The sequence below is a fragment of the Pelophylax lessonae genome (assembly GCF_965119305.1).
Source record: "Pelophylax lessonae genome assembly, chromosome: 2".
NCBI lineage: Eukaryota > Metazoa > Chordata > Amphibia > Anura > Ranidae > Pelophylax > Pelophylax lessonae.
The window spans coordinates 69921060-69942106 of record NC_138769.1 but is presented as its reverse complement, the minus strand read 5'-3'; the positions used below and the strand labels follow the sequence as shown (position 1 = coordinate 69942106).

Here is a 21047-nt window from a genome sequence, read left to right as displayed (position 1 = left end):
AAGGACGGGTTAGGTCGCAAGACCACCTTATCCCTATGAACCACCAGGTAAGGGGAGCGGCAAGACAAGGCTGCCAACTCCGACACTCTGCGAGCAGAAGTGATCGCCACAAGAAAGGCAACCTTTTTAGACAGCAGAGGTAACGAGATTTTCCTGATGTTTTCAAACGGGGAATGTTGTAATACGGACAGAACCAAGTTCAAGTCCCATGGAGGTAAGGGCTCCCTTTGAGGAGGGGCCAAGTGACGCACACCTTGAATGAAGGTGCGAATCAAAGAATCAGACGCCACGGGGCGCTGGAAAAGGACCGCCAGTGCAGATACCTGGCCCTTAATCGTGGCCAACGCAAGGCGCTGGTCCACACCAGACTGAAGGAAAGCCAACACTCTTGCCACCGAGTATGAACGAGGAGAGAAGCCCCTGGACTCACACCAGGCAAAATAAGCTTTCCATGTACGGTAATAAATCTTACCAGATGAGGCTTTTCTAGCCTTGATTAAGGTAGGAATGACCTCTGAGGAGAGACCCCTGTCTCTCAGGACCTGGCTTTCAACAGCCATGCCGTTAAAGCCAGCGACTGTAAAGCAGGATGGAAGATCGGTCCCTGAGACAGTAGATCTTCTCGCATTGGCAGCCGCCAAGGAGGCTCGACGGCCAGGTGAATGATGTCCGCGTACCAGGACCAGCGTTGCCAGTCCGGCGCCACCAGAATCACCAATGTTGGTTCCGAGGCCAACCTGCGAAGGAACCTGGACAACAACTGAATCGGAGGAAAGGCATACATTAGATGATACTGATGCCAAGGCACCACCAGCGCATCCGAGGCGTCTGCCAGAGGATTGCACGTTCTTGCCACGAACCTTTCCACCTTGTGGTTCAGCCGAGACGTGAACAGATCCACATCCGGGGATCCCCATTTCGCACACAGCATTTGAAATACCTCCGGGTGTAGGGACCATTCCCCCTGGTCCAGGGTCTGGCGGCTCAGATAATAGGCCTGCCAATTCTGTACACCTGGAATGTGAACTGCCGATATTGCCGGGACATGAGTCTCGGCCCAAGACAGAATACTGGTCACTTCCTGGGCCGCCCGGGCACTCCTGGTGCCCCCTTGGTGATTGATGTAAGCCACCGCAGTGGCATTGTCCGTCTGCACCCGTACAGGGCGGCCCTGAAGACGGTCTGACCAATGGAGTAGGCACAGCCTGATCGCTCTCAATTCCAATATGTTTATGGGGAGTGAGGATTCCTCCTCCGACCAAGTGCCCTGGGCAGACAGGTTGCCCAGGACTCCACCCCAGCCCGACAGGCTGGCATCCATGGTAAGTACTGTCCACAGTAACGGCCGGAAGGATTTTCCGTCCGCCACAGCCGGGGACTGAAGCCACCCCAGAAGATCCATTCTGGTTTGGTGACTTAAGAGACACTCTCAGATCCAAGGACTGAGGGAGTCTGTCCCATCTAGCCAGGATCTCCGCTTGGAGAGACCTTGTGTGAAACTGTGCAAATGGTATCGCCTCGAAGGCTGACACCATCAACTCCAGGGACCGCATACAGATCCTGAGTGACGAGGATTCGTTGTCCCTGAGGGCCCTGACCTCGTTCTGTAGGGTCCGGAGCTCGTCCTTCGGCAGAAACACCTTCGCTAGAGCAGAATCCAGAACCATTCCCAAATATGGGAGACAAACCGAAGGAGACAAGGTCGACTTCTGTACGTTGATGGTCCATGCGAACTCCTGAAGCGAATGAACCGTAGTGGACAGATCGCGCAGCAGACTCTGGCTGGCACTCGATCTTAACAGGAGATTGTCCAGATATCCCAAGACCGCAATGCCCTGTGCCCATAACAGGCCCAGAACGGGAGCCAGCACTTTGGTAAACACCCTTGGAGCCGAAGCGAGACCAAAAGGTAACGCCACAAACTGATAAGTTCCTCCGCGATAGCGAATCGGAGGTACCTATGATGACCCTCGAAAATGGGGATGTGTAGATACGCATCCTTCAGGTCGATAGAGGCCAGGAACTCGCCTGGATTCAGGGAGGCTATCACAGAGCGAAGCGATTCCATGCGGAACTTCCGAACGCGTACAAAGTGGTTCAGAGCTTTTAAGTCCAGAATAGGACGCACCTTGTCCTCCTTTCTGGGCACAGTGAACAGATTCGAGTAAAACCCCCGAAACCTGTCCCAATGAGGCACTGGGACGATCACCCCCTGGGCGAGGAGATCTTGCACCGCCTGATGCAGGTCCTGTAACCGCCCTGGGGTCAAATGAAGATTTGAGGGAAAGAATCTGTCCGCCGGCCGCAAAAGGAATTCGATCTTGTAACCTGATCGAATGATTTCCTGAACCCACCTGTCCGGAATTCGGAGCAGCCAAGGTTGGAGGAAACCGCGCAAACTTCCCCCCACCCCTGAAACGGGTGAGGGCGCCCCATCAGGCAGAGGCGGACTGGGCCGCTGCACCAGCTTGGCCGGATTTAGGTTTGCCCGCCCGGGGCTTTCTCTGGCCACCCTGGCCCTTGAAGGGTTTCCCCTTGTTCTGTGCCCTAAAGGCACGAAAGGACCCCTGGTTTGGTTTAAAGGAGGGGCCCCGCTTACCGCGAAAAAACTTGCCCTTAGGATTCTGGGGCAGCAGAGTGCTCTTGCCCCCAGTGACCCCTTTAACCAATTCATCCAGGGATTCCCCAAACAGGCGAGACCCCGCATAGGGGATGTCAGCCACCGTTTTCCTCGAAGTCTGGTCAGCTGACCAGCTTTTCAACCATATCAGGCGACGGTTAATCACTGCGACACTTGACAGGCGCGCAGCTAATGGGCCCTCATTCAAGGCCGCATCGCACAAATACATGACTCCTTGATAGATCTGGTCCACCATCGCCACGGTAGTAGGGGGAGCAGAATCAGTCACGAGGGTGCATCTTAGCACCTTGGTCCAATCCGCCACAGCCTGAGACGCCATGACAGAGGTGAAAATAGGCTTTAGCAGGGAACCCGCCACCATGTAGGCATGGTGGGCAAGGGATTCCATCCTCCTATCCGCAGGATCCCTAAACACCGGAGAATCTTCGGTGGGTACCAGAGTGGCCTTGTTTAATCTGGCCACAGTGTAATCCACCTGAGGGGCCACACACCAGCGCAAATCCGTAGGAGACGCAAAGGGATAAAAACTTTTTTGGCACCACAAAGGTGCGTTTTAAATAACGCCATTGATCATTCACAGTAGCTTGAAACTTAGCGGGAAAAGGAAAGACCTGCGCCGCCTTGCGGGTCCTGTGTGTACCAAAAGAGGACACAATGCCCGGAGGATTGGGCTCATCCTCTAAATGTAGTGTTTCCTTGATGGCAAGAATTAGCGCATCAATAGCTGCGCGATCTTCTGCCTTCCCGGGGGGGGGGGAATCATCCACCCCTGCAACCTCCACCTCCCCCTCAGACAGAGAAGAGTGAGACCCTTCCAGGGGCACGCCACCTACGGCAACCATATCCGAGTCAGAATCAGAAGACAAGGAAAAGCGAGGCCTTTTTCTGTCAGCACGTTCAGTCATCAGAATATCCACTTTGGACACCAAAGTCGCCACTGCAGCAGACAAAGTAGACAGAGCAGAAGATTCAGAGGAACCTGAATCCCCCACTAGGGCTGTGGGAAATTTGCTGTCCTGAGATTCCATAGTAAAATCGTTTTTTTTTTTAAAGTACTGGCCCTTTAAGCACGCCGTGGACCACCGCAGCACACCGCTACCAGACTGTGACAAACAGACCCCTGAGCAGGATAAAAGGACAGCCAGAAGTATTTGCACACAAAAAAGGACAGCAGACAGACCCCCACAAGTGTTACCACCGCAGCCGTTCTCTTCTGAACAGAGGGAGGAAGTGATGTCTTCTCAAGTAGACTGAACTGAGACTGCAGGCCAAGGAAAAATTGTTGCCTATAGAAAGCAATGGGAGGCTTTGGGAAAATGGCCGCCGACATGTGCTCGGAACGAACGTTTTGCCACACACAAGATGGCGCTGCAAGGTGCCAAAACACACCACATACAATGCTGTATAAGCGCCCACAGTGAAGCCAGACATGCTGTCCACACCAAATATGGCGGACCAGCGGTGTTTAACCCCGCAGCGGTCGCCACACGTGTCTGTACCTCCAAAAAGCACCCTAAAGTGACACAGGAGAGGGACCCCCACAAACCCACACAGCGCACTGGCTGTGAGAGAAAACCCCCGCAGGGACCATGATCAGGGAGCCCAAAATCGCACAGACATGAGGGGATAACACAGACACACAGGACTGCCAGCCCCAGACAGAGACCCCACACAGAATGTACTTACCTGTACTCGATGGCGTGGGGTGCCTCTCATCGACGGGAAACCGCCCACCCTCAGATGGCAGGGGTGACGTCAGCCAAAAACGCAGGACGCTAACAGTGCATGGAGAACCGTGGATGAGACGTCCAGGCGGGGTAGCCACCTCGCAGGCTGCATCCCTGAGGACAGGGATGGGTCGTTTGCGAGGCCAGGGCGAACACATAGCCAGCTAAACGCTCGATGGCGGGCTGGGATTCCATCAGGCCCTCTGTCCTGGAAAACCAGGACGACCAGTCCGACTCCCAGCTCCGCAAACACCGTCTTCATCCGAAGATCTGACTAACTAACGCTGGCAAAATAAACAGCTAGTAGTGCAAAGAAAAAACACATTTGCAGCAAATAAAATCATAAAATAGAAGAAGGAGGATGAGACTGTAGCCCCAGCACAGGGAAGCCTATCTTACTCCTTAAAGCGGAGTTCCACCCATTTTTAATAGGTTGGAATACATAGATCTTTGTAATCCCCTTTAAAATGGCTTTTACCAATGGAAACTTTTTTTTTTTGCTAGTAAATACCTTAATTTTGGCTTTATTCCTCCTCTCCTCACTTCCTGGTCCGATCGGCGATGACGTCATTCGGCGATCCGCAGTGTCTGCTGGGATGTATTCTACTTGCAGTAGCTGTATCTGTACTGAGCCGTGCCTGCCCCGCCTCCGCCCAGCCTCCTCTCATTGAATTGCATTGTATGAATGTATTAAGGCTGTTCTCTGCCCAGCCTCCGCCCCGCCTCCTCTCAATACAACTCAATGAGAGGAGGCGGGGCGGAGGCTGGGCAGAGAACAGCCTTAATACATTCATACAATGCAATTCAATGAGAGGAGGCGGGGCGGAGGCGGGGCAGGCACGGCTCAGTACAGATACAGCTACTGCAAGTAGAATACATCCCAGCAGACACTGCGGATCGCCGAATGACGTCATCGCCGATCGGACCAGGAAGTGAGGAGAGGAGGAATAAAGCCAAAATTAAGGTATTTACTAGCAAAAAAAAAAAAAAAAAAAGTTTCCATTGGTAAAAGCCATTTTAAAGGGGATTACAAAGATCTAAAGTTCCAAAAATGGGTGGAACTCCACTTTAACTAGGCAGAAGACAAACTGAGTTGGGATGGCTGATTGCAGGGGGGTATGGACCAGTGGGACAGCCCCCATAGGTGTGTCTATGTAAATGCTTTGTTTTTTAACAAGTCTTGTGCCTAGTTACTCCTGTGGAGATGAAGTCAATACCCCATTGGTGAAGACTGTATGAGTGGGCGGCGACTGTCGGAGGACGTAAGAGAAATCTAGATGCCTCTCACATTGGGAAACAGCACAGAAAATACTTCATCAATGGTACCTCACACCCACAAAATTAGCAAAGTTCCCTCCAACTCCCCCTTTCTGCTGGAGAAAATGTGGCCACCCTGGCACCATAAGCCACATCTGGGGGTCCTACCCCTCTTCTAGAAATCCATTCAAGCCCTTCTCAAGATCCTTACTGGCAGTCGTACAAAATTCACCCCTCAGCTAGCATTACTGGGGCTGGAAGCTTGGGAATCTCAACCTCATCCCATTCTCACACGTCTTAACTGCGGCCAGACTCGCCATAGCCAAACGCTGGAACAGCACTTTGATCCCTTACCCGCAACTAATTCAGAACATTCTCAACCATAACTTCCATGTTCGCCAAAGCAACCCTTGCTCTACCAAAACTTCAGAAAGAATGAGCCCCATGGCTAACATACTCCAACCCGGATCTCACTTCTTCACCCTATTATTGACTCGACTACCGCAATAACTCTGATAATGTCACTCTACTCAAAAGATCTATACTCTCAGTCATCAACTGAACTATTAACCAAAACATTACCATAAAACCCCTTATCTCCACTGCCCCCTCTCCCCAAAACAGAATAATACCCCGGACTGCATAGTATAATAGTTTTTTTGGTCCTGTTATATCTTTTGTATTGTACTGACATTGTACTTTGAAATGCTTGCTTGTATAACATTGCATCTCTTTCAAAAAAAAAAAAAAAAATGTTAAAAATATTGTTATTTTTTCAAAATAAACGCTCTTTTTTTGTTTATAGCGCAAAAAGTAAAAATCGCACAGGTGATCAAATACCACCAAAAGAAAGCTCTGTTTGTGGGAAAAAAAGGACGTAAATTTCGTTTGGGTACGGCGTCGCACGACCGCGCAATTGTCAGTTGAAGTCGCACAGCGCCGAATCGCAAAAAGTGGCCTGGACGGAAGACAGCAAAATCCTCCGGTGGTAAAGTGGTTAAATAAATAAGAAAAGAAAAAATGTAAGCGAACCCCATCCCTTTGCTCCCTCGCAGAAGCGAATGCATACGCAAGTCACACACGCATATGTAAACGATGTTCCCACCACACATGTGAGGTACCACCGTGAACGTTAGAGCAAGAGCAATGATTCTAGAGCTAGACCTTCTCAGTAACTCTAAACAGGTAATCTGTTAACATTTTTAAAGCATCACCTATGGAGATTTTTAACTATCATAGTTTGTCTCCATTCCATGAGCATGCTAAGCTGAAACACAGATCCTTCTTTTCCTTCAGTGCATCCACTCCCCCCACAGTTAGAAAGCACTGGTGGTCCACAAGATGCAAAGCCTTTTTTTTCCACCATGAACAGAAGGTATAGGATAGATAAGGCATATACAGACATACCTGTCTCTGTCATGCTTCTACGCAAGCAGTGGTGTAATCAAAACAGATTGTGTCTTTAAAAATTGTTGTACCTACCAATGAAATTAAGATATCCTTCTCCTCCGAGAGCATGGGTGATCAGACGGATCATCTTATGAAGCTGAATTCCTCGATCGATCACAGATGTTAAAGGAGACATGACACTCATATTGGTGTACATTTCTGCATCCATCAACCAAAACGCCAGTGTCTTATCACCAACCAGTGCCTAGTCAGAAAAACAATGAACAGTTTAAATTACTATCTACAACAATGGTTAAATACAAATGTTTGATGTACCGCTACTCTATTATATAGATACATGGGCAGAATGTTCATACAGAACAAAAAATGGCAGAAGGTCTGGTCATAGTTATACCAAGACAAGCAGTCACTCCCAGCGCTATGATGTCTGTGGTGGACAGCAGCAAGGACAACGGCAATTCCAAACCTGGGCAGATGCGAGCCCTCCTCAGAGGGGGTAATCTGAAATGATACTACAAAAACAAACAAAAAGGGAGGCGCACATGCACTTAGTGCATTACCGAAAAACATTTAGTAAAATATTAGAATCGATAAAAATGGGTACTCACAAAGTAGCAACAGTCAATTAGCCATAAAACCACACGATGCTAAGCAGTGTGGACACGTATATGCTGTTCACATCAAGGGGTGTGAATCTGACCCGTTTTGGGGGCGCAGCCCCTTTCTCAGAGCTAGGCTACTCTGGACACGGGGGGGGATTTCCGGTCACACGGAGCAGTAAGCAGCTTGGCGAGGAGTAGAAAGTCCGGCGGGAACACCGCCCCAGGAGTCTATCAAGAATCTCCACTCCATCATATATAGTGGAATATACATGTCATTGCTCTTCATATCATTACCATTTATGCACCGGCCGGTTTTGTTGTAAATATTTGTTCACATGTTATGTATGTCTTGTTTCATGTTGTCTCCACTGGTTAATACTATTATAACATTGCACGGTTGTATATTGATACACACAGCATTTTTTCAATAAACATCTATGATTACACTATTACACGTGCCCCTATTTATTCACAGCTGACAGTTTAACCTACTATTATTCTACAGTCTATGCAGAATACCTTCTCTATACTCTGGACACCTTCAGACAAGCACTTTATATAGGGAGATCATCACCAAGGAACCTCATCCCCAAAAAAGGTGGAGAGAGGGAAAAAAAGGTGCATATAGTAACGTAATTATAAAATTCATAGGAAAAAAAAAAAAAAAAAAAACATTATTGTGCATAAAAAGGGAAATTTGTAAAAGTGTTTTTGTAATTTGCTCATGGTTGTTTGCATCACTGAAACACTGGAATCCACTGCAATTTGTAGGCGGTAATGAATGCAACTAACAAGTGTGTAATATAATCTAAAATGTCACGGCTTCAAAAAAAAATCTGGAGCAGTTAGGTACTATCACAGTACAAAAGCACATAGGGATCATCAGCAGTATATAGCAGTCTTGTGATTTGGTTAAAGCTTGCAGGAGTTTTCATACTGCAATGGCTGCCCTATCAGGATGCAGGACCCTTGACTGTCTGATAGTACTGATTTACCCTGTGCTGATCACATGAACTCTCCCAAAAAAAAAAAAGTCATTAGCAATAAACACTAAACTGAGCATGTGCAGACTGACTCCATAGGCTCTGTCTTATCCAGGCATGTTTTGGGGGCAATGCCAAAAGGGGAGGATCTGTGCATACAGGATCAAGCAGCCTTTTTACACAGTGCGTTTAAAAACACTTTAAGGGTCCATTTAAGATGTATATGTGTGCAAAGATCTGCATTTTTTTAGCGAAAGACAGGGGTGTTGTCATGAGTCCCGATGCATTTTCTTTGTGCTTTGACATCAATATAGACGTGAGTTTCTAATGTTTTTTTGAAGTTAGGATTTGAAATAAACAGAGTTACCAGTCTTTATCCAAGGCATCAAAAGGCACAGTGCCATTGTCTTATCACTGGGAGTAAAGAAAATGAACATGTATTTTTAAAAAAAGCACTGCACTGCAGCACTGATATAGGAGCAGATGCTACTTTTATTATGAGAAAGTTGGACACATTTGTTTTAGGTTGTTGCAATACGGGTGTTAAAATTCTACAGTGTATACAGACCCTCAAAATGACCAGCTTCAGGCAAATTAGCGTATAACTGCCCCAGAGGATATGCCCATACAATTTTACATTTACTGCATTAGAAAAACTACAAAGCACTCAAATATGGATTTTTAAGGGACTGTGGAAAAAAAGTATATCATGATCCATGATATCCATGAAGTCTCATAAATTGTTTTTGCTTTACCACTCCTTGCGCAAGGAAGTGCATACATTATTGTTTCTATATTATTTTCTAAAATTCAGGAGCTATGAATGTATCTCTCTTGTTCTGTGCTCTAGTAAAGTCATATAGACTAGATCAGTAATGGCGAACCGTGGCACCCCAGATGTTTTGGAACTACAGTTCCCATGATGTTCAACTACACTGCAGAGTGCATGAGCATCATGGGAAATGTAGTTTCAAAACATCTGGGGTTCCAAGGTTCACCATCAGTGATCTAGTCTATATGACTTTACTACAAGGAGCACAGAACAAAAGAGATACATCTATAGCTCCTGAATTTGAGAAAAAAATATAGAAACAATTATGTTGGTTCGCCATCACTGGACTATATCATATTACAAGCAGACCCACCACAACCGCTGATGCCACACATTCTTCACTACTTGGACAAACTATAATACCATTTATTACACCTCAGAAGACAGACAGCGGGCAGTGGATAATTAGCTTTAAAATGTGCTCAGCACATTGTTGTGGAACCAAAGGAGAGGTCTTTTTGCAATTGGCTTTACCTTACCCAAATTCTTGCGTGATCTGAGGTCGTTCACACTATGTATTGTAATTGGTGTGTTTCTACACCTGATCAATGCCAGACATATACATAATATTTTTTTTTTCTCTGTTCACTCCACAACACTGGTGCGGTGTGATGTGCAGTGCAAAAAATTGCAGACTTGCTGCATTATTCTGCAGAAGACCAGATGGCACCACAGGTCAGCATAACATGCTACAGTGTTGAGACTTTGTACATTCTCAATAAAGTAAAAACAAAATGTAACATGCTCTGCGGTAAAAAAAAAAACTCATCACACTGCCACTTGGCAAAACGGACAATGGGGCGCTCTGTTTTATCATGCAGCAAGTGTGAAGAGGCCCAAAATCAAACAAAAGCACAAACCTGTTTATGATTAGCACTGTGGTCTTGCACCACTAGGACTTTGGGTTCAATTATCAGCAAATAAATAAGAATGGAGGTGATGGCGCTGCTTATATTATAAGGTGTAATTAGGTGGATATTCCTATGTAAACATATATCATCGGATGAATTGTATATAAAAAAGGCTATGGAGAATAGCCACCAGGTGGCGAAGTGTAATGTGCAAAGAAGTGCGGAGATAAATAAATATGTGTATATATACAATATGCAATAGTGATAAAAATAAATAGTCAACAGAGTGAATCTATAAACAACATTAAATAAATCAATCAATAAATAATATAAAATGACTCAAAAATCACGATGATAAAAATTAGTAAAATAGTGCGGGAAAAGCTTGACCAAACAGAATAAATGTGCAAATATACAGGAGAGTATTATTCAAAGTGTACAAATAGGTGATAGTACTAAAAATATAAAAATTATTATAAAAATTAAAGTTCGTGATCAAAAAATTGTGCAAAAGCAATAAAGTGCGGGAAACTTCTTTCCAAAGTGTGCCAATACGTAATAATCAGTCAATTCATATACTAGAATACATCCATAAGTAGGTGAGTGTACCCAGTGAGATAGGTGGGCAGTGACTTACGGTGACCCCCAAGGTGGGTGACTGGTGAGCTGCAAAGTGGCTACTGATGAAAAACCTACTCACCAGATATACCCACCCCACACAGGGGTATAGAGTGGGTATTGTAGATATGCCTCGCTGGTCCTTACTCTGTGTAGTGGTTCCCTTCCTGGGGGAGAATGGTGTGGGGTCCGCGGGGTATCGCAGATATCCTAGCGTGGGGTCCAGTACTAGGGTCTTGTTCCAATATGTCCGATGCTCCGTGGAGGGATCTAGTATGGCCACTCACAAGTATATGGATGGGAGGGTCATAGGAAGTGGAAAGACTCGATAGTGTGATATCGTAGGGGATATTTTATTCAGCAGTATACAATAAATGAATACTCACATTCAATCATATGGAAAACAGCGTGGTATTGGCGTCCCGGAACGCAATGCGTTCCAACTGGAAACCGGAACCGGAAATGACGTGACGGCGCTGTACGCGTTTCGTCATGTGACGTCTTCTGCAGCGTCGCATCATTTCCAAGCCGGCCCTTTTATATACGGTGGTTACCAAGGCTACGGGACTCGTTATGAAGCATAACGAGTGCTGCATGTAAGCCCTGCTGCGGCTCATGCTTTCCTATGTAAGACAAAACCTATGCCTTACAGTCAGAAAACCGAATTGATTCATATTGATGGAAATATTAATAGAATAAATAAAATGATTAAAGACTGTATATATATATATCCCGTGCCAAAATTAAATCATGAACCACCATATATACATACAGGGAGTGAGTGCAGTATATTAAAAACATAGTATACATTATTTATTAAACATACGTTAAAAATAAAAAAATGTAAAAATAAAGATAAAAAATAAAAAATAAATAATATAAAAGTAATAAGTGTTAAAAATATAATAGGAGGTAATCTTATGTAGTGCGCCATCTTGTGGCTAAAAATATGTATGGTAATAACAGATGGTGAATGTATATTATTACGAACCGAGGATGAGGATAATAATGTATATATATATAAATAGTGTGAGTATGAATAAAAGAATGTACATATAGGAATGTGTATAAAGAAAGAAAATTTAGTGGATATTATGTGTACTTACTTAATTGATAAATAGTAACTGTTAAATTTCATGTAAGTATAAAAAACGTGAAATAAATGAATGAGAACAAAAATACAAAAATACGTAAATAAATGAATGAGAACAAAAATACATTGTGTATACTCAAAAAATGTGTATGTATAAAAATGTATACATATAAAAAAGGCGACATCTAGTGGAGATTGTGTAGATTGCACAAACCATATGTATATAGATATTAACGATATGTGACCTATAGGCTCAGATACCGTTAGATCATGTTGGGTATTATGCAATATATGAATAGAAATGGTAAATTGGAGTTAGTATTATAAAAATTGGTATATATAGGATGGGATGAATAAAAGACAGATGTTGTGGCATATATAAAAAATAAAAATATAAATATAAAACATATATAGAGAAAGGAGGGAGGATTTAAAATTTAAAAATTGGAGATGAAGCAGTTAAGGTCTATGTCCAGGTTTAACCCCTTAGGCTGGAGAGTATTGAGTCGATAAATCCAACTCGTTTCATTTTTAGAGATTTTGATTTTCTTGTTATCACCTCTCCAGTGTCCAGCAATAGAGTCTATACCCACAAAGGTGAGTCCCCTTGGGTCCTTATTATGTACCTCTGCAAAATGTCTCGGGAGACTATGCTTTGGAGACCCCTTTCTTATATTCTTGATATGCTCCCTGATTCGTACGAACAGAGGTCTGGTGGTCCTGCCGACATACTGAAGTCGACAGGGGCACTCTATTAGGTAGGTTACATGGGTGGTCTGACACGTAATTAATTTATTAATCTTGAACTCTTCTCCACTCCATCTGGATTTAAAATGCAATGTCTTCCTAGGTTGTTTATTCGTAGTTTTACACGGTAAGCACCTATTACACCGAATAAACCCTTTTAAGTCAGGGAACATTTTCACTGGTTTGGGGGGATCAATTGCATTATGGACAAGTTGGTTTCGTAAATTAGGGGCTTTCCGATATATAAATTTCGGTTGTTTGGGTAACAATCTCGACAAAGTTTTATCGGACTTTAATATAGGCCAGTATTTTTTCACGATCTTTTCAGTCTGTCTGAAATTATGATGGAATCCTGTGATAAATGCTAATTCTTTGGGTTTTGCTGGCTTCTTACTCTTATATAAATATTCATCTCTGTCCGTATTTAGTATTTTGTTTCTGGACATAATCAATTTCTGTCTGTCATACCCTTTTTCCTCAAATCTCTTTATTAAAATATCTGTCTGTGATAAATAGTCCTCAGGGTTGTCACAATTTCTTCGGATCCTCACGAATTGACTTCTTGGAATTCCTTCTTTCCATATAGGATGGTGGCAACTACTAGTAGGTATATATCCATTCCTGTCTGTAGGTTTAAAATAAGTTTTGGTTTTAAGTATGTTATTTTCTTTAAAAATATTAAGATCCAAATAATTTATCTGATTAAAACTCCAATCTCCTGTAAACTTGATACCATATGTGTTCTCATTCAGTTTTGAAAAGAAATTGTTTAAAGATTCCTTTGTTCCCTCCCATAAAATGATGATGTCGTCGATATAACGTCGGTAGAATTTTAATTCCGGAATATTTTGGGTATAAATGGTCTTTTCTTCTAGGAGATCCATAAATAGATTTGCTACGCTAGGTGCGTAGCGGGCTCCCATTGCGACTCCTTTGGTTTGTAAATAATAGTCATTCTTATGCCAAAAGAAGTTGCTGCTCATAGTAAGTTTTAGACCGTCCAAAATGTATTTAATTTGTGTTTGTTTTAACTGGGTGCGTTCATGTAAAGCAACATCTACCGCTTGTAGTCCATCTGTTTGTCTTATGCTGGTGTAAAGGGAGTTGGCGTCTATTGTAGCCAAGATGCAGTCTTCTGGTAGCTGTACTTCCTTGAGTATTTTTATCAGCTCCGAGCTATCTTTCAGGTACGATTTGCCCATTTTTACTGCTGGTTGTAAATATCCATCCAGATATTCACCCAATCTGGAAAACAGTGAGTCCACACCGCTCACTATGGGTCGTCCAGGGGGCTTAACGGAGTCTTTATGTATTTTGGGCAAATAATACAGTACTGGAATCTTGCTTGTCTCAGGTAGTAAATATTGTGCTTCTTTCTCATTTAGTATTCCTAATTTTGTACCTTTATTAATGAAGTCTTTGAGTTTTTTCCTATATGTCTTAGTTGGATTATTTCTCAGTTTTTCATAGGTGCCTTCTACTCTTAGTAGATTATTCATTTCTTCTTCATAGTCAGTCTTATTTAAAATCACTAGTCCTCCTCCTTTGTCTGCGGGTCGAATTATAATTCCCTTCCTATCCTCTAATTGTTTAATTGCTGATTTTACCTTATCATATTTTTTGTGTGGTTTCTTAATTTTCCTCAGGTCCTCTTCTACCATTTTTTTTAAAAGCGCTAATGCACTCTCCGCCGGGTACTTGTGGATTAAAAACCGAGTGATTCCTGAGACCTGAGTGTACAAAATTGGGGTCAGGGGTGGAAGATGTGTACCCTTTTAATTTAAAGAACTTTTTAATGTTCAATTTTCTTAAAAATTTGTGAAGATCAATAAAAATTTCAAAGGGGTCGGCATCTTTGGTGGGAGCGAATTTGAGGCCAAGGTCTAAAAGATGAAGTTCTTCATCATTAAAAACAATATCTGTGAGATTAAAAATACCTTGACCTAAAATTCTCGCCTTCGTTTTCTTCCTCCCACCTCTCTTCCCCCTCTTACGTCTTCTTCTTCCCAGTATTGGCTCTGTTGTTGGGGTCTCATATATCCTCCTGGGGGGGGTCCCCTCCATTGATTCTGGTATTCTCCTCCTCTGTATGTGTTGGGTCTTCTGTCTTGAGGGTAATTGTGGTTCCATCTGTTCTGCTGATCTTGTGGTCCTCTCCATCCCATTCTTCCTTGTGGTCTGTACCATCCTTGTTGTCTGTATGGAGGTGGTGGTCTTCTTTGGTGGCCTCCGCGGAAAAAATCCCTCTGTGTATTGTAATTAGGTCTGTCTCTATAATCTCTGACAGGAGTGTGTGTTTCTATCATGGCTAACGGAGAAAATCTATTGTACGTTGGAAGATTATAATTCCTTTGGTTGGGTGTGTTAACTCTATCATAGTCCCTAGGTGGTGTGCGTGGTCTCTCTTGAATTCTAGGGGTATTCCTGGGTGGTAAGAATCTGTTCTCTTGTATAGATGGTCTGTTGTCTTCTGTTTCCCTGTTAGGTCTGAAAGTAAATACCTGTGGGGTTCTTGGAGCTGGCGTGGCTATGGATTCCTCATATTCTTCTTCGTCCACTGATGTTTCTCTAGACTCGAAGGCATTAGGGGTATTGGGAATCTCCATTTCCTCTTCTGCTGCTTGCCACTTATACACTTTGGAGTTTTTATAGTCGGTGACATCTCTGCTGTACTTTTTTTGCTTTTTCTGTTGTATAGCCGAATCGTACTTGGCAATATAAGTTTGTAATTCTTTTTCTTTGTCCTTATATTCTTTATGTAGTAGGAATGGAATAAGTGCCGTTTTCAGATCTGTTATTTGTGTTTCTATATTCCTTAATTTAGTCTGTCTCCTTTTAATGATAAGTGTGAGGAGATCTGTCTCGCACCGGTTAAAAAATATATACCATTCCTCTGTTAAGGTGATGTCATTAAGACCATCATTGGGATTGATATCCCACCTTAGTCGTCTGGGGGTAATTTTATCTCTAATGTACATTTCTAAAGTAGAAATGTCCCACCAGACCCTGAGCTGCTTCTCCAAAGCGTGTTTAAGTTGTTTAAAAAGCCCGTCCATATCCTGTCTGTTGGTTACTCTCTCCTGATTAAAAATATCTTCAATATTGATTTTCCTATTATTTATATATCCGAAGATATCCGAAGCTGCAGGATTGGCCATGCCCAAGAAAGGGTATGTGTATGTAAAAAGATAATAGAATCCGCGCTAAGGAATCAAAGGATATAAATAAGTACTAATAAGCTGCAGCCTCACTTAAACTATAGCCAAAAGACTATATAAATAGATAAGAATGGAGGTGATGGCGCTGCTTATATTATAAGGTGTAATTAGGTGGATATTCCTATGTAAACATATATCATCGGATGAATTGTATATAAAAAAGGCTATGGAGAATAGCCACCAGGTGGCGAAGTGTAATGTGCAAAGAAGTGCGGAGATAAATAAATATGTGTATATATACAATATGCAATAGTGATAAAAATAAATAGTCAACAGAGTGAATCTATAAACAACATTAAATAAATCAATCAATAAATAATATAAAATGACTCAAAAATCACGATGATAAAAATTAGTAAAATAGTGCGGGAAAAGCTTGACCAAACAGAATAAATGTGCAAATATACAGGAGAGTATTATTCAAAGTGTACAAATAGGTGATAGTACTAAAAATATAAAAATTATTATAAAAATTAAAGTTCGTGATCAAAAAATTGTGCAAAAGCAATAAAGTGCGGGAAACTTCTTTCCAAAGTGTGCCAATACGTAATAATCAGTCAATTCATATACTAGAATACATCCATAAGTAGGTGAGTGTACCCAGTGAGATAGGTGGGCAGTGACTTACGGTGACCCCCAAGGTGGGTGACTGGTGAGCTGCAAAGTGGCTACTGATGAAAAACCTACTCACCAGATATACCCACCCCACACAGGGGTATAGAGTGGGTATTGTAGATATGCCTCGCTGGTCCTTACTCTGTGTAGTGGTTCCCTTCCTGGGGGAGAATGGTGTGGGGTCCGCGGGGTATCGCAGATATCCTAGCGTGGGGTCCAGTACTAGGGTCTTGTTCCAATATGTCCGATGCTCCGTGGAGGGATCTAGTATGGCCACTCACAAGTATATGGATGGGAGGGTCATAGGAAGTGGAAAGACTCGATAGTGTGATATCGTAGGGGATATTTTATTCAGCAGTATACAATAAATGAATACTCACATTCAATCATATGGAAAACAGCGTGGTATTGGCGTCCCGGAACGCAATGCGTTCCAACTGGAAACCGGAACCGGAAATGACGTGACGGCGCTGTACGCGTTTCGTCATGTGACGTCTTCTGCAGCGTCGCATCATTTCCAAGCCGGCCCTTTTATATACGGTGGTTACCAAGGCTACGGGACTCGTTATGAAGCATAACGAGTGCTGCATGTAAGCCCTGCTGCGGCTCATGCTTTCCTATGTAAGACAAAACCTATGCCTTACAGTCAGAAAACCGAATTGATTCATATTGATGGAAATATTAATAGAATAAATAAAATGATTAAAGACTGTATATATATATATCCCGTGCCAAAATTAAATCATGAACCACCATATATACATACAGGGAGTGAGTGCAGTATATTAAAAACATAGTATACATTATTTATTAAACATACGTTAAAAATAAAAAAAATGTAAAAATAAAGATAAAAAATAAAAAATAAATAATATAAAAGTAATAAGTGTTAAAAATATAATAGGAGGTAATCTTATGTAGTGCGCCATCTTGTGGCTAAAAATATGTATGGTAATAACAGATGGTGAATGTATATTATTACGAACCGAGGATGAGGATAATAATGTATATATATATAAATAGTGTGAGTATGAATAAAAGAATGTACATATAGGAATGTGTATAAAGAAAGAAAATTTAGTGGATATTATGTGTACTTACTTAATTGATAAATAGTAACTGTTAAATTTCATGTAAGTATAAAAAACGTGAAATAAATGAATGAGAACAAAAATACAAAAATACGTAAATAAATGAATGAGAACAAAAATACATTGTGTATACTCAAAAAATGTGTATGTATAAAAATGTATACATATAAAAAAGGCGACATCTAGTGGAGATTGTGTAGATTGCACAAACCATATGTATATAGATATTAACGATATGTGACCTATAGGCTCAGATACCGTTAGATCATGTTGGGTATTATGCAATATATGAATAGAAATGGTAAATTGGAGTTAGTATTATAAAAATTGGTATATATAGGATGGGATGAATAAAAGACAGATGTTGTGGCATATATAAAAAATAAAAATATAAATATAAAACATATATAGAGAAAGGAGGGAGGATTTAAAATTTAAAAATTGGAGATGAAGCAGTTAAGGTCTATGTCCAGGTTTAACCCCTTAGGCTGGAGAGTATTGAGTCGATAAATCCAACTCGTTTCATTTTTAGAGATTTTGATTTTCTTGTTATCACCTCTCCAGTGTCCAGCAATAGAGTCTATACCCACAAAGGTGAGTCCCCTTGGGTCCTTATTATGTACCTCTGCAAAATGTCTCGGGAGACTATGCTTTGGAGACCCCTTTCTTATATTCTTGATATGCTCCCTGATTCGTACGAACAGAGGTCTGGTGGTCCTGCCGACATACTGAAGTCGACAGGGGCACTCTATTAGGTAGGTTACATGGGTGGTCTGACACGTAATTAATTTATTAATCTTGAACTCTTCTCCACTCCATCTGGATTTAAAATGCAATGTCTTCCTAGGTTGTTTATTCGTAGTTTTACACGGTAAGCACCTATTACACCGAATAAACCCTTTTAAGTCAGGGAACATTTTCACTGGTTTGGGGGGATCAATTGCATTATGGACATTGAAATTTTTATTGATCTTCACAAATTTTTAAGAAAATTGAACATTAAAAAGTTCTTTAAATTAAAAGGGTACACATCTTCCACCCCTGACCCCAATTTTGTACACTCAGGTCTCAGGAATCACTCGGTTTTTAATCCACAAGTACCCGGCGGAGAGTGTATTAGCGCTTTTAAAAAAATGGTAGAAGAGGACCTGAGGAAAATTAAGAAACCACACAAAAAATATGATAAGGTAAAATCAGCAATTAAACAATTAGAGGATAGGAAGGGAATTATAATTCGACCCGCAGACAAAGGAGGAGGACTAGTGATTTTAAATAAGACTGACTATGAAGAAGAAATGAATAATCTACTAAGAGTAGAAGGCACCTATGAAAAACTGAGAAATAATCCAACTAAGACATATAGGAAAAAACTCAAAGACTTCATTAATAAAGGTACAAAATTAGGAATACTAAATGAGAAAGAAGCACAATATTTACTACCTGAGACAAGCAAGATTCCAGTACTGTATTATTTGCCCAAAATACATAAAGACTCCGTTAAGCCCCCTGGACGACCCATAGTGAGCGGTGTGGACTCACTGTTTTCCAGATTGGGTGAATATCTGGATGGATATTTACAACCAGCAGTAAAAATGGGCAAATCGTACCTGAAAGATAGCTCGGAGCTGATAAAAATACTCAAGGAAGTACAGCTACCAGAAGACTGCATCTTGGCTACAATAGACGCCAACTCCCTTTACACCAGCATAAGACAAACAGATGGACTACAAGCGGTAGATGTTGCTTTACATGAACGCACCCAGTTAAAACAAACACAAATTAAATACATTTTGGACGGTCTAAAACTTACTATGAGCAGCAACTTCTTTTGGCATAAGAATGACTATTATTTACAAACCAAAGGAGTCGCAATGGGAGCCCGCTACGCACCTAGCGTAGCAAATCTATTTATGGATCTCCTAGAAGAAAAGACCATTTATACCCAAAATATTCCGGAATTAAAATTCTACCGACGTTATATCGACGACATCATCATTTTATGGGAGGGAACAAAGGAATCTTTAAACAATTTCTTTTCAAAACTGAATGAGAACACATATGGTATCAAGTTTACAGGAGATTGGAGTTTTAATCAGATAAATTATTTGGATCTTAATATTTTTAAAGAAAATAACATACTTAAAACCAAAACTTATTTTAAACCTACAGACAGGAATGGATATATACCTACTAGTAGTTGCCACCATCCTATATGGAAAGAAGGAATTCCAAGAAGTCAATTCGTGAGGATCCGAAGAAATTGTGACAACCCTGAGGACTATTTATCACAGACAGATATTTTAATAAAGAGATTTGAGGAAAAAGGGTATGACAGACAGAAATTGATTATGTCCAGAAACAAAATACTAAATACGGACAGAGATGAATATTTATATAAGAGTAAGAAGCCAGCAAAACCCAAAGAATTAGCATTTATCACAGGATTCCATCATAATTTCAGACAGACTGAAAAGATCGTGAAAAAATACTGGCCTATATTAAAGTCCGATAAAACTTTGTCGAGATTGTTACCCAAACAACCGAAATTTATATATCGGAAAGCCCCTAATTTACGAAACCAACTTGTCCATAATGCAATTGATCCCCCCAAACCAGTGAAAATGTTCCCTGACTTAAAAGGGTTTATTCGGTGTAATAGGTGCTTACCGTGTAAAACTACGAATAAACAACCTAGGAAGACATTGCATTTTAAATCCAGATGGAGTGGAGAAGAGTTCAAGATTAATAAATTAATTACGTGTCAGACCACCCATGTAACCTACCTAATAGAGTGCCCCTGTCGACTTCAGTATGTCGGCAGGACCACCAGACCTCTGTTCGTACGAATCAGGGAGCATATCAAGAATATAAGAAAGGGGTCTCCAAAGCATAGTCTCCCGAGACATTTTGCAGAGGTACATAATAAGGACCCAAGGGGACTCACCTTTGTGGGTATAGACTCTATTGCTGGACACTGGAGAGGTGATAACAAGAAAATCAAAATCTCTAAAAATGAAACGAGTTGGATTTATCGACTCAATACTCTCCAGCCTAAGGGGTTAAACCTGGACATAGACCTTAACTGCTTCATCTCCAATTTTTAAATTTTAAATCCTCCCTCCTTTCTCTATATATGTTTTATATTTATATTTTTATTTTTTATATATGCCACAACATCTGTCTTTTATTCATCCCATCCTATATATACCAATTTTTATAATACTAACTCCAATTTACCATTTCTATTCATATATTGCATAATACCCAACATGATCTAACGGTATCTGAGCCTATAGGTCACATATCGTTAATATCTATATACATATGGTTTGTGCAATCTACACAATCTCCACTAGATGTCG

General features: G+C 41.7%; 1 protein-coding gene across 1 annotated transcript in view; it reads right to left on the bottom strand.

Moving 5' to 3' along the window:
• GBE1 (1,4-alpha-glucan branching enzyme 1) overlaps window positions 1–21047 on the bottom strand; it is a 506395-nt gene that overhangs the window by 96850 nt on the left and 388498 nt on the right. Inside the window, exon 13 of the mRNA XM_082244860.1 lies at window positions 7108–7279. Within this exon, the coding sequence (XP_082100986.1) occupies window positions 7108–7279 (172 nt within the window). The remainder of the gene's footprint in view (window positions 1–7107; window positions 7280–21047) is intronic.